This window comes from Eleginops maclovinus, chromosome 18 (assembly GCF_036324505.1).
Source record: "Eleginops maclovinus isolate JMC-PN-2008 ecotype Puerto Natales chromosome 18, JC_Emac_rtc_rv5, whole genome shotgun sequence".
Taxonomy (NCBI): Eukaryota; Metazoa; Chordata; class Actinopteri; order Perciformes; family Eleginopidae; genus Eleginops; species Eleginops maclovinus.
The window spans coordinates 9,099,432-9,127,339 of NC_086366.1; the positions used below are offsets into that span (position 1 = coordinate 9,099,432).

Here is a 27,908-nt window from a genome sequence, read left to right on the forward strand (position 1 = left end):
TTGTTGGTTGAGATAGAATACTTTAATGGGAAATGTAAATGTTAACCTCTGTGTGATGTTTAGGTTAAATTGACCGTTTAAGATTTTTACGAGGCAAATTGTCAAGGGGACCCGTCTACAATACTGAGAGATTTAAAACAGACACACACACACACACACACACACACACACACACACACACACACACACACACACACACACACACACACACACACACACACACACACACACACACACACACTATATACACACTATAGACACCGTCTGCTCCTGATTTCCCATCATCTTAACCCTCTGTAGCGTGGGAAACAGAACATTCTAAACACTTTATCACTCACACCTGCACATAAATAACTCTACTGTACAGTTAATTGGGCCCTTCAACTACAATCCTTCCCCGGTAATATTAGTGAAAGATTCTCGGCTGTCAGTAAATCGTGCCTCAACACACAAGCTTATTTCATGCAGTGGCATGTTACTATAGCCCTGTACTTCCCAACCATATCTTATGTGAATGCCCCACAACATTTTTATATTTCTTACTCAAGACGAAGTGTTATAACATGTCTGTTAACATTTAAATGAGGTGGCGGAGGGGGTTTGATTTCTCATGGATAAGACTTTTTAGAAAATACAAATCAGACTTCTTACTTGTCCTTGCATGCAAATACCTGGGGGAGGCTGTGGCGCCACCAGTGTGTTGATCTTCCGATTAGGGGGTCCAGGGTTCAATCCAGGTGAGCATGTCATTGTGTCCTTGGGCAAGACACTTCACCCCAAATTGCTTTGGGGAAAGGATTTACTATTGCAATTAATCAAAATCATCACCACAAGTTATACATTTCTCACTCGCCATTGAATGTTATATGAAAAGATTGAATGATCTTCCTTAAAAGCAAAAGGGAGTATCATTGTATGTTTACCTGTTTTACTGCAAAAACGGCCTAGATACATCTCAGCTACTGTACATTTAAATGGTACTTACAATATCAGGCTACAGAAAACGTTAACATTAGAACCTCTTGTTCTCAGTAAAGTAGGAAAGTTAACTTGTGCTGCATACAAATTGAATAAGACCCAATGACATATGAACTTGCATTCTCTTATCTTACTTGACCATTTAAAAGATTATAGTTATCTTTGCTGACACATTTGCAAATTGAATACTGTGTGTGAATTATCTGTCTGTCGGTTGATTCTTAAACTGTGTTTTTTGTTTTTGTTGTACACGTGTCTTTCTTGGAAAAGAGGTCCTCAAGGAAACTGCTTGTATAAATAAAGGATAACTTTTTTTGTGTGTGAGGGAGACAGCTGACGTCTTCTGAGAGGAAGGTAAAGTAAATATCACTTTCTATTAGAGATGATTGACCAATTAAAATAAGTGCATGCGAGTGAACTTCTAGAACTTCTATACGTATACATATATCTGAGTTTCCACTTTATTACCTAAAGGCTACAGTGTTCAGATTATAAATATAATGAACAAAAACAAAACTCCAGTATTTTAATTAAACTTGTTTTATTTGTTAAAGAGGATACATCCGTATGCTGTTGTGGACAACATGCCACAATACACAAGCTGATGGCATGCAGCAGCATGTTAATAGCAAAGTACAGCACACTTCAGGAAACAGATCGTATTCATTACCGACCCCAAATACTTCTATAATTTGTTCTTTTGAAAATGTGTTATGACTTGTCTTTTAACAATCCAATGAAGGGGAGGTTTGATATATAAAGAGGGGGATAGAGCTCCTTCCAACTAGACAAGAAATGTGGTCTTAGAGGAAGGTGAGATGAATTTCATTCTTTTGAATCTTTGAATTGTGATAACTTGATAAAAATAATGTACATGTGTTTGAACCTATAAAAAAAAGCCTATTTGACAGGTTTTTGAGAAGGGCTTTGCATGTTTTTATAGCTTTTTGCTAAATCAAGGACTTATATGTGATGTAAAATAAAGGTCTTAGGCCAAAGTGTGTTGTTGTGTAAAGGATCTTATTTTAAGCCCTGCTCATTTACCTTTCTCATTTTTATTCCCACAGAACAGACTCACACAAAACATCTCTCTCTTTGAATAACTGTACTACACCATGAGCATCCAAACCACAAAATCCTACCATGAAGGGGCCTACCTGTCCCTGATGAGAGGCTTGAAAGAGCTGGACACCAATGGCCCTAGTGTGCCCTGTGACCTGGTGCTGAATGGAGACCATGCCTTTCCTTTAGCAATCAACAGCCAAGGCCAGGTCTTGATGGCAGCCTCTCGATACGGCAGAGGAAAGATTGTGGTCCTCGGTCATGAGAGCTACCTGTACGCTTTCCCTGATCTGGTAGAAAACGCTGTGACCTGGCTGAGAGGAGAAGGATCTGACAACCTCTCTGTTGGGGTCTGCAGTAGCATCAAAGCAGTGACTGATAACCTCATCAAATCTGGCTTTAAAGCCAAAGTGGTTGGGTCCTTCAGTGACAGTGGAGAGGTTGGTGTTTATGTGACAGATGCTTACGGCGTGGAAGAAGACGCAATAGACCTGGTGGCATTTCTGAAAGCTGGAGGAGGCGTGCTGATAGCAGGGCAGGCGTGGCACTGGGCTTCAACAAAGCCAAACGAGAACATAATTCTACAATTTCCAGGGAATAAAGTGTCTGGTGTGGCAGGGATCTACTTTACTGCGCGTTATGGTAAGGTAGAGATCCTGCCTGTCTCCCCTCAGATCCCATCCCCATGGATGTCTTTACGGTATGAGTATACTCCTCTTCCATCTCATATAAGTGACTTTTATTTTATTTTAAGAAGTTGAAAATTCCTTTTGCTTTTTTATCCATCTCCCTCTGTGTCTCTCTCTTCTCTGTCCACTATTACAGTATTGGTAAAGATTTTAAAGATGACCTGGATATCTTACTCGAAGGGATTTCAGAGTTCGACCTCACCGATGGTATAATAGCTTCTGAGGCACTAATCCATGGCCCGTTAGCCTTCCCCATTGGTACCACTGAAGAGGGGCGGACTTTCCTGGCAGGAAGCTACTATGGACGGGGGCGGGTCGTTGTGATCACGCATGAATATCCTCTGAAATCAGAGGTAGAGTCGGAATTAATTAAAAATATTAAAATGCTTTTAAATGACCAGAAATCTGTTTTGGAAGTTATTGAATACAACATGAAAAATGTGCTCTTGGGATTTGAGTTTCAGGTATGAAATATATGTCATTAGGCCACCTAAAGTGGGATATCTTCAGTATGCAAAATGGTGGTTCTGAAATAAACCCTCTCATTACAGAAACTGGTTTCTTTCTGGAAAAATGCCATTGATTGGTTGGACCAAGGCCGGAAGGGAATTGTTGGTGTAGAGCCTAACCTCAAACTTCTCAGCAAGTCAGGGTTAAAGTATGAGGAGACAGCGTTCAGGAAAGACCTGAGCGTATTTGTGTACCCAGCCTGGAAGGAAGATCATGTGGAGGAGATACAAGACTTTGTAGCAGAGGGAGGAGGCCTGCTGATTGGTGGGCATGTGTGGAACTGGGCAAACAAAAACTTTGGGCTAAACCCATTGACAGATTTCTCTGGTAAGATATTCCACCACTAGAGTTGTATTCAATATATCCTATTGTAACCAAATGGCAAGTGCCCTGGCTTGATGTGTAGGATGATAATTGTTTTTCTGAGAATATCCATGTGAGAAGCCCCACATGTTTTTTCTTCTCGAAATGTTATTGTTACAAAGCTGCAGCCAGTGAGAAAGTCAGTTTGTTTAAGGAGAACACTGAGGACACCATGAGGGTGAGTTGAGAATGACAGAACAACGGACATAAACAAATGAGACTGTCGCACAAAGATTGGTCAACCTTAATTAGCAAATTGATTCAGATATAATATATTAGAAATGTTTTTCCTGACTATCTTTTGCCCACTTGGCTGCAGATGGTTTTGATATTGTGTGGCTACTCTTTCTGGATGCCATTACATGACGTTGCCATAATATCCAGTCCCAGTTTTTGTATTTTCTTAAAATCTTTTCATGAATTCCAGATTTATGTAGGATTTCCAACGTATCCCTCCATCAATTTGGACCCATGAAAAAATATCTATTCTTGGAAACCTCAACGCTAACTTTAAGGGAGTCTTGTAGTTCTTGATCAACGGGCTGGTTTAATTTTTTTAACAGACGCTAAATTGAAAAACGAATTGAATTATTGTTGAATATGGACACAGCTATTTTCGAGAGGATTTCTGAAATCTGATCCAATCCAACCCTAATCATAAAGGATGGAAATGATAATTGCTGAACTGTGTTTCAGGAAACAAGATCCTGAACAAAATGGGCTTGAGTCTGTTGCCAGCAACAATTGATCAAGGTTCCTACAAGGTTCCTATGTCAACCCAGACCAAGGAAGACAACAACCACTTCCGACATGTCCTCTCTCGCTTTGCTGGTCTTGTTACCAAGGGCGAAGAACTCCCGATGCACGAGGAGAAACAACTTAAGAAACTGGAAATGGAGTGTGCCAACTTCTTGATGACGAAGGCTTATGGCAGCTACTCCTACAAACAAGTGCTGTCCATCCTCACTGACATATTAAAGAAGTTGGGCATGCCACAGGTGGGTAATGAATTATTGAATGAAGTTTTATGAATTGAATTATGTTAATGGTAATGCTGCAATTACACTTAAGTGCAAAACAATAGTAGCATATAACCATAGTATACAACAACAATAACCACCTCAAGCTTTACCACTGTGGTCAATCCTCCTCTTCTCTTGCTAAACTGTTGAATTTGATTTTTTTTTGTGCTCACAAGCTAAAGTATATTAAGACAATTCCTTGATTGTGTGCTGACAATAAAGTGTGCTTTTCACTTTCAAATACGTTTTTCCAGCCATTATTATTGTTGCCCTCACTTTGTCACAACTCATTTATCTGAAGGTGAGTGTGAAGAACCCTGTGAAGAATCCGAAAGACCACCTACTCCTCAGTGTGGGGACAGAGCTTTATAAGGCATCCCCAGATCCTGATGCTCTACTGCCGTACCTCATCAAAGATATTCCCGTGTTGCCAGTTGTGAAAGGCCAAAGGATCAGGATTACTGTTAACACAGCAGGTCAGACGACATTGTTGTGAACAAATATGTAAAATGATTATGAGATAATGAAAGGGGTCCCTTCTGCCTTTCACGCACACGGGTGCCTAACATTTGCTGCTCTGTGTGTGTGTGTCAGATGAGAATGAGTGGATCAGTACAGGTCTGTACCTCTCTCCTGGTATGAAGACAGAGATGATCATACCAGCAAACATCGTCAACAAGAACTGGACGGTACAAAACACAAAGTCATGTAGTGAATACAGTATTGAATGCTTACCTTGAACACCAATTGAAGTCCACTTTCATCAATCATGCCATATATCATATATAATATTTCTATCAGGTACATTTATCAATAATATACAGTATATCAACAGACCTCTTTATTCATTGTTATAAGGTTAACAACATATGTTGCGGCCTTGATAAGCAAAGTTGCTGTAGTTTACTGAGAATGCGGTTAATGTTTATGTTATAGGACCAATGCAAACAGATGTTTCTCTTCTCTCTCACATACTTTCCTGGCATGCCTCCATTGATTGATGGAATAACCCATTTTGTGTCCAAAGAATGTATCAACTGAAAAATCAAACCACAGCACAGCAGACTTTATAAACAGGTTTTCAAAGCAGCAACATTTTCCATATCTCCATCAGATCCAGATAGGTTGCCAGACAGACTATCTGGAACATGAGGAGCTGAAGAGAGCGAGGTCTGTTTGTGAGCGATTTCCTGTCACTGCAGAGAAGATGGAGGTGTGGAACCTGTGGGGGGGACTCATCTACCTGGTGGCTCCACCCAACACAAAGGTGGAGGGGGCAGAGGTCATAGTGCAAATGGCTGTGCTTGCTCCTTATTACAAGTCTGGTGAGTGTTTGTATCTGTATATCAGGCACGCCTTAATATTGCTTTAGGCCGCGGGGCTATAATGTTTTACAGTTAAACAATGACTTTATTACTCATATATATCACAGCCTTTCATCGAAACATTCAGTTTTCATAGAAACAGATATTTTGTAAATTCGTTTTATTTTTGAATAAATATGCTTCCTAATAACTTGGGAAGTAAAGCCCTCTTTATGAAAAATGATTACAATTATCAAAATGTAATTTTTATAAATAAGATGTTATGCTGCACATATACTCTGCAATGCATTTTTTTTTAAATCCTTGCTTTGATTTTATCCTTGCACCAATCCTGTTTTCATTTCAGGTGTGACAACAGCAGCTGATTGGTTGTTGCAGCGCACAGCTCCAGCACCATGGGCAGAGTTTGAGTTTGAAAACATCATCTTTACCGTACCATCAGACGTTGTTAAAAAATTGGAGCGCCCTGATGAGGTGGCAGCGCTGTGGAACGACGTCATGAAGGGCATTGCCGATCTGGCTGCCATACCACAAACATTTTCCCGCAAAGAACGTATAGTAGCAGATGAGCAGATTTCAGCTGGTAAGTGTGTTTTGCTTTCAAAAAACTGTTAACAGGTTTGGAAAGATTTTCTGTCTTAGTCCGAGATTGTACATGCTTTGTTATTCCAAGATCTGCATTGGTTGATAGAGATAAATTGTTTGCAGCTCAAAGGCTTAAAGTGTGTTTTAAACTCATCAATGTTGAGCTCTAATAAAGATATGAAACTATAAAGAAGCATTCCTATGACATCTGTGGTAATTATTCCTCTTGATTCAGGTTGGATGCATGCAGGCTATCCAGTCATGATAACCACATATTCAGCTGCTGAGATCTTCAGACCAGATGATGCCAGGACTGAAGGCCTGTGGGGAGAAATCCATGAACTGGGACACAACCAACAGAGAAGCTGCTGGGAGTTCAGACCAAACACCACAGAGGCCACATGCAACCTGTGGTCAGTGTATGTGCATGAAGAGGTGCTTGGGCTCAACAGAGAAAAGGTATGAAGAAGGATTTCATATATCAGTATTTTCAAATGTATGACGAAGGCCAAATTAGGCTAGGTCTCTAAGTGTATTATTGAATGCGTTCAATACAGGCTCATTCATCGATGATCTTGACAAATCGGAAGAATACTGTAGATGAGTATGTTAAGGGGGGCAAGAAACTCAGCGACTGGAATGTGTGGACGGCCCTGGAGACATACCTGCAGGTGAAAGAGAGTTAATGTGTTTTACATGATGTGGAAAAATTCAATCAGAATGTATACAGAATTTGAAACCTACATAGGCAAAAAGGTACGTTAAAAAGTAAGTCTGAAGGTTTATTGCCCTGCTAATGTCCCTCGATGGTTGAAAAAGTCTTGGTTATGGAGGTAACATATACATTTTGGGCCAAGGTTCCAGTACTTTTTCGGTGGAATGACTTTGAACTGGTTTCAGGGACATGGAACATAAATAACTCCATGTTAGGAATAATGTGGTTCATAAGTGTAAATCAGACTCTAAACAAAGATGGGGTAAGGCTGACCCTGAAAATTGAACTAACACCCTGGCCCGAGAGATAACATCGCATCTTATGAAGAATTTAATCTCCTTATCATTGGACAAGTTAACATTTTGAAAATCCTCCTCGGACCACAATATCTTTAACAAGTGGTATTGCTACGTATCCAATGAATGTTAAATATTTCACTCTGAGCTAGATGATGTACTTATGGAGCCAGCAACAATACATAATGTATCATGTGGCTAAACTAGCCCCTTAAGACTTTTATTGTTTACTTCAGTTAATTTGTTGAATCTCACAAAATGATGTCTCCTTCCATAGCTCCAAGGAAAATTTGGCTGGGATGCTTTTAAAAAGGTATTTGCTGCCTACCAGAAGATAAGCAACTACCCCAGTGACAACAATGGAAAGATGAACCTGTATGCTGAGACCTTCTCCCAGACCGTGGGGATGAACCTGTCTGCGTTCTTTAAGTCCTGGAGCTGGCCCATCGACAGAGCCACTGAGGAGAAACTCTGCAAACTGCCTCCCTGGAGCGACCACCCCATGCTCAAATACGACTAAAATATTGACTGCAGCTCAATAAATTGCAAAGAGATCAGTGTCAGTGTTTCAACATGTCAAAGTAGAAAGATGTTAGTATTACCGTTTTTACAAACTTTACAAGTTTACATTGCAATTCTATGTCTAAATCACATTTTCCCTACAAGTATTTTTGCAGCTTGAAGCAGTTTAAAACCTTTGGTTGGGCTTCAATGTACAAGATGTCACTAAGAATCAGATGAAATCTTTGGTTTATTTCTAAGAGCAACTCTTTTAAAAGAAAGCTCCATAATGTGTCCCCTCTATACAAATACAAATGTTTATCATAGTAGCTTAAGATCGTTTTCAGATGAAATAAATTGAAAGTTGGTAACATCGACATCAGCTTTGCAGCACTATTATACAAGCCATCGAAGTAAAAAAAAAAGCATATTATCTAGGTTGTCGTTTTAGGGTAATACAACTCTAATACACCTTGTAGTGCTGAGGTGGAGCTGTAGCAGTTTAGTTGGTTGGTTAGCTTCAATGCAACAAAAAAAAAGAAGAAATCTGACCACCTTAAAACGTTGGTTCTTCTACAGTAATGTAGTCATTGTAGGTCATATAAGTCTAATATGTTTACAGATATTTAGGTGTCAGGTGTTTTGTTAATCAGTAGGCTGTTAATTCCTTTTTAAAAATAGTACAATATACTTATACATTATTCCTGTGATGGATGAGGTTTGACTATAACCCTGAAGGAGTGTCATATTTTTTTGACAAGGAAATTAAGGTCATTTAGACATTCATGCAAAAAAGTACAGTTTATGACGTCACAAACTCATTGTATTTTCAAAATGTGACCGATTGATATGTGTCTTTACCGTCACTGGAAAAAAGACTCAAATAAAAATGTATTTTATCCCTATTTATTTGTTTCATTTATTTGTGGGTGAACGAAAATATTAGGGATGTGTTCATCTTACAGCTGTCAAAATGTAACATTCACCATGTATTTTTTGTCTTATCGTCCCTTTATTTACTTTTATGCCTTGCAGTAGTTGTCAAACAGCTCTCCTAAAGGCTGATTGGAGTACTGCTGCAGGAATCCTCCCAGTTCTTCCAGAGAGAGCTTCTCCACTAAATTGAGCTCCGTGTTCCTCGCTGTGGCAGCACCACTCTGAATGGGTCTGCCATTGTTGTCCACACAGCAGTAGGCATTCCACAGGTAGTCTGGGATGTTGACCCGCTTCACATTGTTTTTCACAATCCAGTTGTCTGCAGAGGGAACTGCACCTACAAGCACATAGGCCTTTGAGCACTTGTCCCGGAAAAGGTCTGTGAGCTGGGACTCGTGGATCCTCCAGGCGTTCTGGTTCATTCGGGGGTTTTGAGGAACCACATTGGTCAGGGTGAAAGTGGCATTGCGGCCAGGGACTGTAAGAGAGAGGAATGGAGGGTTACAGTAAAGTATGCAAGATATAATGGAGCTTGTGGTTCTGGAGAAATACAGGTTTGTATTTGGTAAGCTACAGAGGGAGAGAGAGAGAAATACTGAGATGTGTCCAGCACTTGCAGGATAATGTTTAGTCAACTAGTTTTTTTCAAAATTGTTCTTTAATATTGTTACGGTATACATTTAAGGATACAGTGGCTGAATAAGATTAAGGCAGCTATACCTTTCCTCAACATTAACCAAGGATTTGCTAACCAATAAGGCCTTTCCCTACAAAAAAACACTCAAAATGACATACCCAGAATGTATCAGCAATAGCTCCTTCACAATAAGTCTTATATGCATTTTTTTGGTGTCTTTGAAAAGTAGGAACATAAGGAAAATAAAGTATTTCATCCAACTCCAGGGCAATATCACCATAACAATCAAGATGAATGATGATGCATCTGAATTGATACTGTTCTCCTAAGGTCAACAATAAATGTGACTTTTGATGTTGGATTTTTCCCATGTTGAATGTTTACTTAAAGTCTACTTTCAAAGCTTCTAACAACATTTAGAAAATGATATGACTGAAGGGTTATGTTATATTAAAATAAATGAAGAATGCAAGGCCCTACATATATCTAACTCCAACCTGCTAAATAAATGCCATTCAGTTCTTGATTGGTTTTCTGAAAGCCAGAACAAAAACCTACTTCAGCTAGTTAGCCAGGGGGCGTGCTCCCCTTAAAAACAAAACTGTGTACGTTTTTTTTTTTGTCAATAAAGTTAAAATTAACGAGAACATGACTTCCTTCTCCGAGGTAACATTGCAAACTATTTGCGATTGCAAAAGCCAAAAACGCATCCCAAAACTAGTGCAGAGGTTGACGAGGATACGTTTTACATTATTTTGGCCGACTGTTATCATAGCCACAGCAATGCTCCTGACAACGGTGAGCTGACGCTGCTGCAGAGTGGAAACGATCGGACCCTCAAGAAGCTGATCTGCTGAAAACAAACACTTTGGCTGCCCTCGCTTGTATTGTGCAAAAACTGAATTATTCCGTGCAATATGTCAGAGTGGGCAGTTTTGTTGAATGCCGTCGCTGATAGAGAGCTTGTGTGGGCTTTACTATGCGTTTTATTCCCAACTTGGACTCAGGTGTGTTTAAGAACTCAGGATCCCAAACTGGAAAATACAACAACACCAGGAGGGCCGAGAGGGCAGGTGGCAATTGAGTGAGTATTTTTTGTTAGTTAACAGCGGTTTTGTTCGAGTTGAATCTATACAAAAACAAAAAGTAAAATAAAGGTATTGTGAAAGGTAAACACGGAAAGAGTGAAGTGGTGGTTTGAGAAATAATTAAGAGTCTTTGCTATCTTAGAAATCTCAGTAAAACAATATGAACTATTGTGTGTGCACTGTAACTACCCATCTCCAAGTAAATGAGCTTATATATTAGAGTTATTACTAAAGATGGAGAAAGGGTCCCATTAGGATGTTCTTTGAAAAAGCTTTTTTTTGTATGTAATTTCGTAAACAAAGAAACTTCAATGGCATGTATGAGTGTCTCAAGAGTATACTTGAGTAGCTGTCTTGTAATAAAATTATCCTCCATGGTTGATAAAACAAGTGAGATAGTTTGTTAAATACTAGCATACATATTGTGATTAGGCCTACTCCGATATGGTACAACCCCTCCTTTTGGATTCAACTGAAAGCTTTACTGGTGGTTACTGCCACCTACTGACATCGGTTCAAAAAACCTCCCAGAGTTCATCTTCCATTACCGGCATGGTGTCCGTTGGGGTTGAGGTGACCTCGGTCAAAGCCAGAATGTGTGTAGTCCTCATTTAGAGCCTGTCTTTCCCCTAGGTAGACCCCAGGATGGTCTTTCCCTAGCCAGTAGCCATCCTTCATTTCTGCTTGCCAAGACCTGTTGACCAACTGTAAGGCAAAAACTTTATGATTTAAGGGTACAGAAAATGTCACTGGGCCTCATATAGTATCATAATATTGCAAGACATCGATGCATTATGCACATGGTGGATTACTTACAACCCACACTCTCCATACTTGATAGTTATGTCTTAACTGTTTTGTTTTTTTCTTATCAATTTAGTACAGTGGATTCACATACACACTACAAAGGATGGTGCCACCAACCTGAGGCTCCACAAACCACCTTTTCTCCCTGCCACCTCCATTGCTGGGCTCGAAATGATAGGCTGAGTAGACAGCAATACGGTTGTTGGTGTCATACAGGGTGGCAAAGTGATACCTTGTGGTGCAAAAGATTAAGGATAACGGATTGAGAGATAAGAAATATTAGAATGGAAAAGTGTAAACAAACATTGAGTGCTCAAAGATTTGCAGTGATTCAAATGAATGGAAAACTAACCAAACTGCATTTTACTGATTGCTATATAGTCAACAAATTGCTGTATATTCTTCAGTAAAAATATCTAAATTCTACTTTCTGCCCTTCCCTACCTGTTGTTGAAGCGATGACAGAGACGGGCAGCACCGGGTGTAGAAGCCCCCAAGTCTGGCACCTTGTCTTTATAGAAGTACGTCACGCATTCTGGCACATCCTGGGACAAAATCACTTACTGAGCCTCTTACTCATCGCACACACACACAGATTAAAGGTTCCTTGACGCTTTTGACTGAACTAGCCTAAGGTCACAAACCTCAAAACGATCAACAACATCGGCATTAACAGCAAAGAGGAGCCAGAGGAGAGCGCACAAAGGGGCAAAGGTTTTCATCCTGGAAATAACCTTTAAGTGTTTGGGAGTCTTGATGGGCCTGTAGAGTTGAATAGAACAGAACATTAGGGCTGACAATAGACGTATATACAAAAAACATTGAAATTGATATTGCAAAATCATATATCATATACAGTTGACTATTGGTGCTTCCATAAAATATTTACACACGATTTTTGAAAAAATAATAATCAGTAATGTGAATACAACAACATAGTGGATGAAGACTGTAAAGCAGCCTTTGAAACAGGAAAACACAACTGTTGTCCCATCATATATCACAATACTAATATAATATCGATGTCTTTCCCTAAAGATAAAACATTTCATTTCAACAAAGCAGTCTATGTTATGAACGAAGCAAATAAAAAAGGCTTGTTGGGCGTGCAAATGAAAGAGGATCACTTGGTTTGTGATATGTGTGTGTATTTTTAACTCACCCGCTGATGCACCTGCCTGCTGCCACGATCCACCCTGAGCAGAAACTGGCTTTTATGTATGACTTTCCCTCACCTTTCACCTTGTGTGTCTTTAACTTATCTGAACTCCTGTTACCACGTGACATTTGTGTGCGATGAACCAAAACTGGGCCATCACAAGGTGTAGATGTAGATGTGGATGAGAGTGTGTACGAAAAAACAACATAGACAATGCAAATATTAGCACTGCAAAAGTCTGAGTCCCACCTGTATATTGATATATTTTAGTTACTGATACATTTTTCTAATAGAGCACAAAAATATAATCATCAACATCAATTATGTCTAATAAATATTGTTCTGAAGTAGACTATTCTGAATAATACACCATTTCAATTTTGGTATTTTAAGTGGATCTTGACGATGATACCTACTGTTGAAGCCATTTTGCCTTTCTACCTGATTTATATGTATAATGAAATATTATGAAGGTTTGCATACGAGGTTCTATTATTCATATCTATTATTGTTTTTGATTGATGCCGCATTCCAATGTTATGATGTCACATAGGCGTGGCTTTGGCCATTTAACAGGGGACAGGTGGCAGGTGCGGGAATGAGTGGAAGGCAAACAATTTATTAACCGCATGATAGAACGCAGGGGAAATGGTGAAGAGTACCCAAGCTACGCCGTATTATTTGGAATCTTCTGTTTAAAAGTGTTTCGTTTCGTTAAGCATTTTGGTCTTTAAATAAAGGCCATAACGGATCTTCAATGTGGACACGCGTTAATTCTTCTGACCACTCATAACACCTACCTTCACCTTTAACTCTACATTTTCAAAGTTTCATTTTCACATTTATGAGTAGTATTTAACTAATGATATGATTTATACTAACTATCCCAAGTGTCATTTTGAGTGCCATTCAGTCTTTCAGAGTTGCTCCTCTTTTCACCACTGTATTCTTAGTCAGTATTGTGTAATAGTGTAGGAAATAAAGCACATATATCAAAAAATATCAAAATGTCTATTTGATATTAGGTTCACCTCTTAGAGTAATTAAATATTGATGTGTATTTGGCAACTCACAGTCCCTGAGCCAGCAAAGGTTATGTAACCATGATATCTGTTCATGTGTTGTTATTCCCACGGTCACAGCACATGTGCGAAACTCACATACAGAATGGATTCATACAAGTTTATTTTTGCCTAACACAAAAATACTCTCAATGTGAGAAAAGTGTGTTTACCTTACTTAAAGTGCCCACTTAGGTCAGGGGGTCAGGTTAAGCTAGTGGCTCATTCCTTGAGCTTCCATACTTTAACAAAACCAACAGATAAACCAACAGATAAGAATAGGCTCCATATTTAATCTCAAGCCATCCTTTATTTAAAAGGTTGAATTTCACAAATTAGCCACAACACCGATTGGTAAAATCTCCTAATACTGATCATAACTCATCCAAATCAAATAGGTAGCTACACTTTAAAATGTAAAATCGTATTCTAGTGGACACAAGATAGCTTTTGAGTTTACTTCCTCATACAGTATGTAGCCATCTGTGGGCATCATCCCCGTTTTGAAATCAACAACTCCAGTCTCCGTCCTCTGGAGGAACTTCTCAAAAGTTAAACGATGCCCAACCACGATGCAACTTTTACAGAAGAATGTGTTGCATGAACATTTTTATTTTTTCAGACACGTCTGTCTCTTTAGTGAAAGACTTGATTGGTGCACGCTTTTAGTTTTGATAGGATTTGTTTAACATTCAAATTTAAAGAGGTCAAAAGTCCAGCACCACACTTATAGTATAAAGAACAACAGACACATTCAACTCACCAGCTGCATGTCTTTAATAATAGGAGAAGTGATTACATATGTTGACATGCAACAAAATGATGCTGGGTTTACATCGCTGGTTAGGTCTAAATGTGGAGTCTAATTGTTGCTTAATTTTGGAGCTACAGTTTATGGATGCTGAGCTGTGTGTCAAAATTGTTAACCCCCAACATTGTTTCAGATAAAAAGCGGCCCACCTAAGGTTGGATAATATTGAACTTGAATAAAAGCCACAGAGGCTGGTGGATGCCAGCTTAAACACACAGAACATTAGGGATAAGATAAAGAGAGTGGGGCTTTATTTAATCAGCCTTGTATTTTCCCATTACTCTGCTGATGTTCATTTTTCACATTTACCAATCAGTGTAAATCTCACAGTACATGACTGCAAGACAGTGAACGGCAATACACAATGTTGTAACCGTGTTTGCTCAGGGTAATTGCTTTCTTATTAAGGGAAATACAATTAACACATCTTTTATGATCCATACTTTTTCGTTGTCTATCTAATTTCAGATGTAAATAGTGTAAACTTCTAGAGAGGGAATAAATCAAATCCAAACCAAGGACTTGGATAATGAACACAAATGTATACAAAATTGAAAGCATTTCATGTGCAAGACTTAATTATCTGTTGTTGATAGAACGTAGAACAAAAACAACAAGTCCGGAATTAAATCAAAGGAAACGCTTAAATTTTTTCTGTCCTGCTGCAACTATGCTTTTGTCTTTCTTTGTTTATTTTCTTTCTGTTGTTATTTTTATTTATTTAACTATTCTTTTCCCTGTGCGTGTATTTGAATAAATAACAGATTTTGACCAGATAATTCGGGTATTACTTTTTTTATTTCTGAGGCAGATGTTGTTGCTGAAGTCTGCCTCTAGGTTGCAGTGTTGAATTATGATTTCAACTTCACCTTTTATTTCTGTTTCTTTTTGCTCGCTATTTTAATGCAGACTCTCACAGTTTTTATTCACCTGTCAAAAAAATCATTGCTGCAAACTGATGATCCAATCATTCATAGGCTGCGATATCAACACTTAAGACAAATGAATTACAGTTTTGTTTTGAATACATAGCTTCAAAGCAACACAATTGAAGATTGTGGCAGATAATCATCAAGGATGACACTTTGAATGACAAGAGAACATATTAAACTGCCACTATGATGGATTTTAGCAACGTCTTTTAGGTTTTTGATTTGGGCCAGAAGTTAATTTGAATGGACTGCATCTTAAATTAACTTGACTATTGCTTTCTTGCTTGAAAAGATCACAAGGTTCTGGGTTCCCATGTTTTAGTCTCATCCTTGAATCAAAATCAGTTGCTATCCATCAATGAGAGGAAACTCGTTGTGGTTCAGCAGGAATACAGTAAGTGTGAGAGAATGGTCCAGGAGATAAAAAAGGCTGTGCTCCTGAGCAATTTACCAAACTCACCTTTCGATACAATCCTCTTACAGTTTGAGCAGGGAAACCACACTCTTTGATTCACATTGATCCTGTTCACTTGATTGATTAGCTATAGTTAGACTCTTAATAACCACTTTGAATGTTAATTGCTTGCTCTGGTGAAATATACAGTATGGATCGTGAGGATTATTGCTATTAGTTGAATTTGCAAAGTAATCTTTTTTAATTTGTCACTGGATGTGGTGAAAAACAATGTATTATTCACATTAACCCCAACTGTTCCTTTGGGCTCCTATACCCTTTTTTACAGCAATAAAGAAACCTGTTTGATGTTGCTATATTCGCTTGATACTTTGTGATTTTTATCTTCTTAAGTGAGTTATAAAAAAGGTTTTGAACTGATAATATTTTTTACAGGTGTATCTCATAGCAAGGGATTTTTAAACCCAGTTTGGGTCTAAGGTCCTCAGTTTTAAAAGCTGGTTAAATACAATTAGTCCTTTGTATACCTTTGTTGAAAGTATGGTTTTTTTTGGATAGCAGAAGGAAGATATGTGTTCATGTAACATATAGTATACAACATTATTTAGAGAACATCCTGTGATAAGATCATCACCTTTTGATTTCAACTAGAGGTTTGGGACACGGACATTTTGACTAAACCTGTCAGCAGAGAGAAAATAAATGCCTGAGAGTAAAGATATCCTTATTTGATGTCTTTATGGTTACAGCTGCATTCTGACACTTTCATCAAATTTGTAAACATTATATGTTTAATACAGTGCTTCAAAGTAAAGAAATGTAAAGAAATGCATATTATCAGTGGCGATAGCAGAGAACATTTTTACCCTGGTTCTGTGTGCGTGTCATCATGGCAAAGTGTGGTACCTTGGGCCAGTGGCTCTTTTCGTTTTCCTGGCCCAATTTGGTTTAGCTGCACGATTTTTTCCAACACGTTTTCTTGTTGTTTTTTTTGGTCATAATCCCCCTGTAAAGCGATTTGACAGCAGTGAATTATTACATTTTTAAATGTTCCTTAAAATGGCAACACAGCTTTAGCCTTTGGCAAAACATTCACAGTTATAAGATTCCATGACTTATTAAAGTACGTTATTTTGGATTTCATGTTATAGTTTCAGTTAGAGCGCACGGGAGGGACTGGGAGGAAACACTGTAAGAAGTTAGAGCGGTGCTGCTGAGGAGGCAGAAAGGTGAGACTGCATCTCTCCACACACTTACCTGTCTGTCTGCTCCAAGGACAGATGGCCAGACACACATTTTATCCCAGACAGAAGAAGGGGAGAGTGGAATTCAATCACACACTACAGAGCAACCCTCCAGCTCCCTCAACCTGATTTTCCCAATATTTCGACCCCCCTCTCCACTACTCCCCCTTTATCATTTTTCTCTCATTCTTTTTTCATCTTTTGAAGTCGCTTCATTTCAGATGCATTCATACATTTCCAATATCTTTATGTATGAGTCTGTCCCCCCCTCCCTCCTCCTCCTCCTCCTCCTCCTCCTCCTCCTCCTCCTTCTCACCACCGCCACCCAATGCCCCTTCCTCCCCTGTCCCCTTTCTCTCTCTCCTTCTTTCTCCTTCTCCTATCCTCACACCTTTCTTTTCCCACCTCCTTCTGTCTTCCTCCTTTCTTCCCGATCTCCCCCCTTCCCTCCCTCTCTCCCTCCATCCCATTACTGTAATCCATCACTCTTCCATCAGCCACCATGCAAACAGGCCTCGTGGTTACCATAGCAACCACCTCCGGCCCGACAGTGCGCAGCCCCTCTCTGATTGGCTGGCAGGGCCCAGGCAGTCTCAGTCTGTCTGGGAGATGTGGTAATTGGCTGGGAAGTCATACACACACACACACACACACACACACAAAGTACAGTACTCTCACATTGGCATACAGTATACACATGAACACACAACACACACATAGACACACGTGTGCTTTCTCTGGACCTAAACATTCATACCCATTGTAATAGGTGGAAAACACACACACACACACACCCACACACACACACACACACACACACACACACAGTGCATAAACATCCTCTGAGATATGAAAGGGAGACTAGGGTCAGAGTAATGAAGCTCATAAGAAGGGGGCTCTAGGCTGTGTGTGTGTGTGTGTGTGTGTGTGTGTGTGTGTGTGTGTGTGTGTGTGTGTGTGTGTGTGTGTGTGTGTGTGTGTGTGTGTGTGTGTGTGTGTGTGTGTGTGTGTGTGTGTGTGTGTGTGTGTGTGTGTGTGTGTGTGTGTGTGTGTGCAGGTCTGAGGGCTTTTGTGTGTGTGGGTTTCTGTATGCACAGGAGGGTGGCGGTTGGGGGTGTAGTGCAGGATTTTGGATAAGGTTGGAGCTCTGCCAAACGATGGATGGAGGAATTGGTTTTTCGGAGTATATTGTTAAAAATACCTATATTCCCCAAAGGATCCGAGTGTTCACTATTTTTTGGTTTTCTGGTTTCTGGGAGGAAGCAGGCAAGAGAGGGGGGAAAATGGAATTGTTGATCAGCTTGACTTCACCCTGCTGCTGTTGCTCAGCCAGGTCTGGCCAACATAGCAGCTATGATGAATGTCTCATCTCCAGGAATACATCACAAATAGCAAAACTGTACCTGCCCTGAATAGCTAAGTGTATTCTCTTCTCAGTGTTGTTCGAAAACAATTGTGGTCTATGGGGCTCTTTTGTCCCCCTTTTGCAGCTTTTCAGGCCAGCTAAAGAAGGAAAACAATGCTGTCCCTTAGTCTTTTGTCAATTCGGAGCCAATCTGTTTCTTTTTCAAATACATGAAAGGGTTAGAATTTTTTGAGTGTGGAAAAAGAAAATGAAGGATTCTAGTGAATTTATTTAAGCCACAAGAGATAATTGGAAATGATAAGTAGTTATTAAAAGTTGCTGTTTTAAACAGAATGCTTTGATAGATTATTGTCTGTACAGTGTAAAGAGGAGAAATGGCTGGTATGCCTCATAAGTATTACTGAATGTGAGGGAAGAATTGTGTGGGCTGCAAAGTCATCCTTACCTGGAACAAAAAACCGAATAGTTAGATGTCCAACAATGCAGACAACTAGATGGACAAACTCTCTACTCTCCAAAATCACAGAGATATCGATTGATTTATACAGCAAAAACGCACTTGTGCAAACACAAATATACACACTCACACAAAATAATAACAATAACAACCAAACATTTTTCAATCTCAACCTTTTAATTGAAAAAAAATGAGTCAAGGGAAGAGAGAAAAAACTGGGTAAATTGAGAAAGTCGGATGAATTCACAGAGAATGACTGACAGCAGTGATGACAGCAATGCGGTCACAGTCCACATTTCAAAGCATTCCCAGGTACCAGACAGAGAGAGAGCGAGAGAGAGAGAGGGAGAGAGAGACAGAGAGAGATGGGAGGGGGGGCAGGGGCTAGAAAATATCCAAGAAGATTTCATCTTCCTCTCAAGGTAAAAAAATTAAAATTAAAAACTCATCTTTATCCAGTGTTGTTTACATACTATCACATTGAAAAAATGTAAAGATCAAAAATAAAAAAGTGCACCCGCACTCACACACATACATACTTACAATTAGTTTCTTATTTTTGGGAAATGAAACATAAAAGTGCAAGCAAGATCACATAACGACAATATACAAGAGAGGCCTAGAGGATCCCAATCTTCTAGTTGAGCCACACCTACAGCCTGTAACGGGGGGAGGTTGGGGTAATGGCGTAAACTCGAGTCATGGAGGTTTCTGGTGCTGCTTTGTTTGAACCCTGACACCCCCCATCATCACCAACACCTCAGTGTTTCCATTTGTACAAAGGAAAGGCTCAAGTTTCTTTTAATAATCACACTGTTGCTCACCATTCCAAACAATCAAAATGAGTTTGACTCCACCAAGCTTCTCCTATTAAGTGCATGGAAAGCTCCCAATTAAAGGCTTTTCTGTCACCATCAACATCATCACCAAATACCACACAAACATTTCTATTATCGATTGAAGATCATCATAAACATCCATTTCATCACCAAACTGTTTCCACTCAAACACACTTCAAGTCTAGATGTTTGATTGGTTAATGGAAATAAAACAATTTTGATTGGAAACGACTGGTTTTATAGCATTGACTAAACACACTGTATAATGGCTATCAGAATTCTTGTTTATCCTTGTGTTAAATGTGTACAGTCAGGTACGCTGTTGTTGCCACCTGTACACGGCATTTAAATCCTCAAGCCGTACTGGGCCATGCAAGTGGTTCCACTGAGACAAAGAAATGTCTACACAAAAATAATAATTCTATTTTGGTTTGGTTTGCTTTCCTCTGACCTTCCAGTAATGATAAGTGGTCATACGCACACACACACACACACACACACACACACACACACACACACACACACACACACACACACACACACACACACACACACACACACACACACACACACACACACACACGTGCACACACCTACACACACAGAGGCATCTTGGGAGAAAATGCAGCCACACTGTGCAAAATGTGAATAGACACATATTACAAAGCAAACAAACAGGAAATAAAAACAAGCTGAAGGTTCATTTTCATCATAATATATAAAATATAAAATCAGAAACATTTCAGGAGTCATTCATGCAACAGTGAAGTCACATTTAAGTTTGGGCGTAGCACAGTATTTGCACCTCACGTCTTTCTGAATCAGAGGGCAAACAAAATTACAGCTCAGGTATATTGTCACAAACCATCTGATCTTGCAAGTTTCCATTTAGAGACATGATGCAGCTTTAAAATGAAATGGTCATTCAAAACATCTGATTTTTTTTACCTCTTTTATGTACACAAGAATATGAAATACTGTATGTACTGGCGATTAGTTGCCTTTGATTTAATCCCCTATTTACATTGTTCCAATCTTAAAGCTAACACATCATTGGGTGGATACCTTCCCTATCAAACAGTTCAGAAATGTTGCAAACATACTCCCAAAGCAGCACGATCACGTCAGCATTATTTGTGCCCATTAGAGTTGCCTTGAGAAGACCAGAAAACTAGTTGAGGATAACACTTGTTTCTCAGTAGAAGCTCATATATTCACCTGCTGGCTGGTTTACCTGATAAATCCCATTATGACAACTCAGCCTTAAAATGTAAACTTGACCTTCAAACGCTGATTTATTATGCTAGATTCTAACGTGCAGAGCACATGGCAGAATTTTTGATTAAGATCTGTTGCAAGGTTTAACTCTTAATGTTAATATTTAGCAGGAAACCAACGTGATACAAATAATATTAATAATTGAGCTTGTAAATTAGGTTACTAATTCAACTTCAATGTGACTTTAACACCAATCAGTTCCCTTATACATTAATAAGTAAATGCTAGTACAAGTAAGAGGGTTGTGAGAGACAAAGGACACAAACTGATTTTCATTTAAGAAGTATTCATAGGAATAAATTAAATGCATATGCTGCTATGAAGATAATAATTTCAGATTGCATTACATCTGGCCAGGTGTTCACAGGCATTAGCTCTAAGACTGGAAGCAGTGAAAAATACTAGCCTGACTTTGTCCAATGATAACAAAATCAATCTACCAGCCCTTCTGATAGTGCTTGGAATATACAGTATCTCATTTGTTTCATCTGTAGCGAAAACAAAGGATAAAAGCGACACTTTAGAATTGTTAAAGAGGAATTTAATGTTAGACTATTTTTAGGCAGGCATGGTGACCATCTGGAGTTTTTGCCAAGCAACAGTGTGGCTGTAAAATGTGTTTTTAAATGTTGATTTTTGTATCCAAAAGAAGTGAATTCTTCAACACTTGCTGGTCTTGACTCAGGTTATCAGTGCTGACTGAACAATTACTTTTTCCCACTTCTGTCAGAACATGTCAATGCTGAGTTTTTCTTACATTCACATGACGTCCGTGCTACCGAAACACCCTCACAGATACCACCTAGCATGAAACTGGCTACAATTACTCTACTGCTCAGATAAACTCATACAAACAGAAACTCAGGCACACACAGAGTTTAAAACACACCCAGTTTGGCCAAAATAGTTCATATCACAAACACATTATTGCGAATTAAGTGTGCTTTCTTTTCAATTTCAATTTAAAGCATTGGGAGTAACGACATGCAAATGAAAACAATAAATAAAAAAGGAATCATAAAAAATACGTTTTTTAGGCCTCGGCGTTGGCTAAACAAAGTTCTGCATTGTCCACACATCAATCCTACATTCTTAACACACAGATAATACACACCAGCACCAGGAGCATTTCAGTCTCGCGTTGGCTTCACAGTCGTGGTTTCATAGAAGGGAAGGTTGATTAAAGGTCAGGTCAGGGATTTGTGATAAATGCTAAGCCTAAATTGTCATTTTTAAATACACTGTTTGATCAGAGATAGCTGATTTGAAAAAAATCCATTACTCCTCTCTGCTGAGGATAACATCCTAACACAATAAAAACCTTCAGTGTCAATCCCAGAATGCATCATTATTTGGAGGGAACCCCATGCAAAGAGAGAAGATGTGGTGAGGTCAATGATGGTTCGAGTTCCTGACCAGTTGCACATTGTTTTTCAGTAAGGGGAGTTTTGAAAAAGTGTGGAGATGGAGAGTCAGTCAGAATTCTGTACAATTCACCTCCCTTTGAAACTGCACAGGGCAGCGAGACCTGCCGACAAATACCGGTGCAGAGTTCAATGTCTCAGCTCTGCTGTACATGTTAGGGACATTGGGAGGAAAATATATTTTGGTTAAGTGTATATTTCACAGCAATGGAATCTACTGGTCCATGGTTATCCAGGGTCTTCCAAGCCCTGTCCTTGACCTAACACCTATCCATTTTATTAATTCTCTCTCACTACTTGACTGAGATGCAGCTGTAGATCATTAGGGCTCATCTGAGGGCCCTTAAGAGCGTTTCTGTAGAGCAGTATGCCTCTGAAGTGCCCTTGGCAGGCTGGAGTGTGTGTCTTGCTAGCTAACTTATTGATAGCTGATGAATTCCTCTGTTGAGCAGAGCAGAAAAAAGGCAGGAAAGGGGGGTTTCAGGTCAAGCGCAGGGGAATGTGAGTGACACTAAAGGACGGAGGTCCGTTTGCCGCTAGAGAGACGTTCAGGAATGGGCGCAGCGCTGTGGATGCTGTGTGCTCAGTCGTGTCAAAGGTCACTGGGACTGATTGTAGACAAAGAGGCGGCGACTGGATCAGAGGAGAAGGAGGGGGCAGCTGAGGCACAGAGAGGGGGCGACGAAGAGGTGATTTGGGAGGAGGGAGGATGAAGGGCCGAGAGGATGAGGTGCAGCTCCGCAGATTAAGTGAGGGTGATGTAGGCTGAGGCCTTCTCCTTCAGATGTCTCAGACACAGATGACAGCTCCAGCTCCCTGTACACACACAGACACACACAGACACACACACACACACACACACACACACACACACACACACACACACACACACACACACACACACCAGACACACAGACAGACACAGACACACACACAGACACACACACACACACACACACACACACACACACACACACACACATTTCTGAAGTTCAATCACTGCTATTGTAAAGCCTTATGGATTAATCCTTCATTTTCAAGGGAGCGTTAAGTAATACTGTAAATTAAAGCTCCATGTTAAAACACCACATGCTGTGTGCCTGTGGATTGCAGATGAAGGGGATTTGACAACTAGTTTCCTGTGGATTTGAGCATGGGATTTGTGACATTAATTAAACATCAACTGGAGATGGATGCTAAAACCCAACTCTGATTGTACAAACACCATGCTGTAATATGACTGACGGTATCCTGTGAGTATTCAGCACAGCTGAAAATATATGTTTATCATCCACGTGAGAGATCCGCAGGTCTCTCCATGACAGTTAACCTAAATTAACAGACTATTGCTGAATTAAAAAAAAAAATCTTGTAAATCCAAAGTGTTACATGTGTGGGCAGAGCATGACACTGTTAGTGAGTGTTGAACCACTGCTTACTGTATGTTCAGCCAAGTGACACTTTTACCATGGAAACAGATTATCTTGCTTCTCCTCATTTCCATGACAACAACTTCAAACATCCTAAGGCTCCCATCTTGTATGTGTAGTAGGAAAATGCCTTTATTTACCTCGGCTAGTTATGTTAACATAGACACACTATCAGGACAATTATGGCCATGATGTTCCCACCAATTAGATTAATTAAAACGTAAACATATAGCAACTCTTATTATACAATTGTTCCTGAACAACATAAATAAACAAAGTAATAAATATTACGCATCCAAAAAATGAGGATTTAAAATGACTCCTGAAAGCAAATTCCAATATCTAAAAGGTTTCACCTTCCTCACTGTTATTGTCTCCACACCTACAGTACAGGACACGAACAAAAGCGTTCTCAGGTTTCAGAGTTTCCTTCTGAAGTCCCTGATATAAACACATTGTAGAGCTTCAGGTCTGCGCATCTCTTGATTATTCAGCACATGCGTCCTTCTTATTGTTGTACATACCCTCTGGTGGTTCAGACATAGGAGGGCTCAGACAGTACATGTGGTATCCTCGGTCACAATCATCACAGAACAACAGCTGGTCCTGAAACAGAGGAGGATATTCACATAAACAGGAGTTATTATGTGGGGACAGATTTTAAAGCACACAAAACCATGATTTTATATGTATACTAACTAAAGATAAGAGTTTTTAGAATGTGATTCAAAGGGATGAGGTGTGATATACATGACATTTTGTTGCTTTTAAATTGAGAATCTAATCTCCTATTCGAAACGCTGTTAACTACGCTGACTTGTATTATGGTGGAAGAATTTTTAACTTGCTTGTTTTTTAAGGCATTTTTCAAATCTGTGTCTTTGAAATTCCCACATGGGTTTATAATGATTTTATCCCAGTGGGACTAATTAGGCAACAGTATAGCCCAGTGGTCAACTACCAGCCAGAGGTTCTGTGACACCTGGGAGCAAAAAAATTGATTCCTTCGAGTATAAATATCAGTATTTCCAAATTCACTCTGTTTATAAAACCTAAACTCATGCAAAGATCTAGTCAAACAGTGGTATGTTCTACATTATTTATATGTCGAGTGTGTGTGTGTGTGTGTGTGTGTGTGTGTGTGTGTGTGTGTGTGTGTGTGTGTGTGTGTGTGTGTGTGTGTGCCACATGTGTTTAGAGTTAACATAATAAAAAGTAAGATCTTACATCGTTCTCAGAGGTGCCACACAGACTGCAGGACTTGCACTCGATGCACTGCCAGCGATAAGTCCTCACCGCAGCCGTCATGTTCACTGTGAATTGCAGACAGGACGGGTGGCCTGAGTGCACACACACGCACACACACAAACACACAAGCACACGCCCACACAACATTTTTTTTTTTCACAATTGTTTTCTGCATTTGGAGGACAGTCATCCATCATCTACCTTTTCTATCCCTCCGTCAGTTAGTCTGCTCCATACGGACAATTTAATGATATGTATTTATATTTGAGGGGGAATTCAACAGTCCTGTATGACAATTTTGAACATGACATTATTTGAGATAGCTTAAAGTTGTTTTGGAGAACTTTGCATCCTATCTTTACATATAGTATCTAAGATTCCCAGGTGAACATTTACCAAAATAATTGTTTGTTTTTTTGAGAAATTACTCTACAACTGGCTTACTTTTGATACAAACGTTGGGCCCTTTTATGCTTTTCCCTTTCCTGTAGTGTGTTTTATACGTTTGTGTGCATGTAAATGGTCTGCAAAGGCTTACATTCCAAAGTTACATAGTGACATCACTATGTAACACTTGTACTTCTATTGGCTATAGTCCAACACATTTTTACATGATATGTTAAGGGGCGGGACATCTCCGAGCTGTTTACTCTAAGCTGTTGACTGAAGAGGCTGTGGCACAGTGGGGTAGTGCGCTGATCTTCAGATCAGGAGAAAGTAGGTTTGAGACCCACTGCAGTCAGCATGTCGTTGTGTCCCTGGGCAAAGACATTTCACCTTCAAATTGCTCCTGTGGGGATTTTCCACAGTATGGAAGGTATGTAACAAGTGAAATGTAATGTTATGTAATGTAATGTTGACCAATCACAACAGAGCGCAGCTAACCAATCAGCAGACTGGGCTCTGGTTTCAGACAGATGGTGAAAAGAGGTGTTGCAGCACAACACAGTATGAACAAAGAAAGACCTTTTTGAACATTAAAGCATGTAAACATGTCACGGTAAAGGCATTAAATACAAATTTGATCCTGAAAATTGGCACAATAGGGCCCCTTTAAATACTTTAAGATGTTACATGAAAACATTTTTTATTTTCCATTGCAGTCCAATTCTCTGCTGCTTTACAATGTATAGCTTTGTTTTTTTTTCATTTCTTAGCACAATTATAACACTTTTTCTAATACCAATGTAATGTCAATCCCACTCTGCATGTGAGTGGTTATAAAGAAGCGGACCATACCATTTTTTGCTTGCTGCAGCCCATTCACTACAAATCACATACTTGTTTTTAAGTTCTGTTTTATTTTATTTCCAGATGAAAAAAACATGTGGAGAAAAAAAATATATACAGTACATGCAATCAAGTGATAAGTACACAAATTCTTCACCATAAAGCAATCTCTGCAAACATATGACCAGAATATACAAGCACAGCCCACAAATGAAAACAAAGGGAGATATCATGGGAAAATAATGACACAACCATATTTAAAAATCATACTTGAACTCTACTCTGATCAAATTTACTGTCAGCCCTTCAGAATACAGAAAGTCCATTCTCTCACAAACTCTTCTAAGCTTCTTGCAGCACAAGCAACATGGTCTCAAAAAGAAGAAAAAGACAATGGGTTTAAGATATCACAATTGTAAAGTATGTTGTTGTTGTACAACATGCCAAGATTTAAAGATATGCAGCAGACATTCGATGCAATTTTGTGTTTTTTGGTAAGGCAAGGTCACTGATATATATCACATTTTATTGAGCGTACATATCATCATTTTAATTGCATTTACATGAAGTTACATGCAATTTGTTAAATTCCTTAAATTGTATCTAAATGTGATTCATCTTTTTGATATTCTTGGTATTGTACAGACTATTTAAAATTAAAAACCCATGTTTATAGTGTTATCACTTATGAAATGGATTGTAATGTGTAATTTTAAATTAAATAGAACTTTATTATTATTCAAAATAAGGATTTAAAGTGTATTTAAATTACTGGCACCGATACAAGCAGCAACAGAAGCCTGTTTTAAGAATGAGTCTTTTTTGCAGAGAAGATTTTAGTACACTTTACATTAAAGCCACTGTCTGTCAAAGCATTTAATATTTAGGACTATTTAGATTATTTTCATCCTTTCAGGCAGCCAATAGTTTCTATACCGTTCGATATAAAAAGTCTCTGCAAATTGGTTTTGAAAATCCAAAACATAACAGCAAACGTCTATTAAAAAGGTTTAGTATACTGTACACTGATTTGTAGTAGATGAGCTAAAACAAAAAAACACTGGTATGGTCCATTCATTTTTTTTAACAGGATTTTAAACTTGCATTTATTTATATTGTAAATATGAAATCTATACTGAGCAAATATAACACAAAATTGTGCATCAACAGAGTACGGCCTTCCTCCTGCCAATCATCCCCTTCAGCGGTGCCCTACCTGAGCGTCCACAGTCTGCACAGGAGATAAGGTCTTCAGGACAGCCCGTCTTCTTTGAGCCTCCGAGGCAGAAGTCGCAGTAGCCGTTGGCAATCACTGAGCCGTCAGGTGCTTTCTTGGCTGGAAGAAGAAAAAGAAAAGAGAAGCAGGTAAGAAAAAATGGGGCTTCAATTTGCCTCTGTCTGGGCTCTTAGAAAAGGGGGATGAGGAGTCGAGTGTAAACTCATAAGTCAGGGTTGTGAAATGTTGCCCTGGAGTGAAAGAGATGTATCAGCCTCTAGACA

The 27,908-nt window shown here is 39.2% G+C and overlaps 3 protein-coding genes across 4 annotated transcripts in view; 1 reads left to right on the forward strand and 2 right to left on the reverse strand.

Moving 5' to 3' along the window:
• The first annotated feature begins 179 nt into the window (after positions 1-179).
• Positions 180-8,951, forward strand: LOC134879679 (TRPM8 channel-associated factor homolog). Of its 2 annotated transcripts, XM_063906153.1 has the most exons (11): positions 180-2,740; positions 2,866-3,082; positions 3,281-3,566; positions 4,299-4,600; positions 4,926-5,100; positions 5,219-5,313; positions 5,739-5,949; positions 6,296-6,532; positions 6,770-6,993; positions 7,092-7,205; positions 7,823-8,951. In XM_063906153.1, the coding sequence occupies exons 1-11, from the start codon at positions 2,094-2,096 to the stop codon at positions 8,063-8,065; spliced, it is 2,751 nt and encodes a 916-aa protein (XP_063762223.1). In that variant the 5' UTR covers positions 180-2,093; the 3' UTR covers positions 8,066-8,951. The 2 variants fall into 2 exon arrangements, with proteins under 2 accessions (XP_063762223.1, XP_063762224.1); XM_063906154.1 differs by lacking the exons at positions 4,926-5,100; positions 5,219-5,313.
• Positions 8,937-12,781, reverse strand: si:dkey-243k1.3 (endonuclease domain-containing 1 protein-like). The gene is made up of 6 exons (XM_063906166.1): positions 12,677-12,781; positions 12,159-12,276; positions 11,959-12,059; positions 11,632-11,746; positions 11,256-11,412; positions 8,937-9,460 (listed from the first exon to the last, which is right to left on the reverse strand). The coding sequence occupies exons 2-6, from the start codon at positions 12,234-12,236 to the stop codon at positions 9,069-9,071; spliced, it is 843 nt and encodes a 280-aa protein (XP_063762236.1). The 5' UTR covers positions 12,237-12,276; positions 12,677-12,781; the 3' UTR covers positions 8,937-9,068.
• A 10,453-nt stretch (positions 12,782-23,234) lies between these two features.
• Positions 23,235-27,908, reverse strand: part of dpf1 (double PHD fingers 1) — a 37,688-nt gene continuing 33,014 nt past the window's right edge. The window contains 4 exon segments of the mRNA XM_063906333.1: positions 23,235-23,316; positions 24,455-24,536; positions 25,158-25,270; positions 27,625-27,744. Coding sequence (XP_063762403.1) covers positions 23,246-23,316; positions 24,455-24,536; positions 25,158-25,270; positions 27,625-27,744 — 386 coding nt within the window. The 3' untranslated portion in view covers positions 23,235-23,245.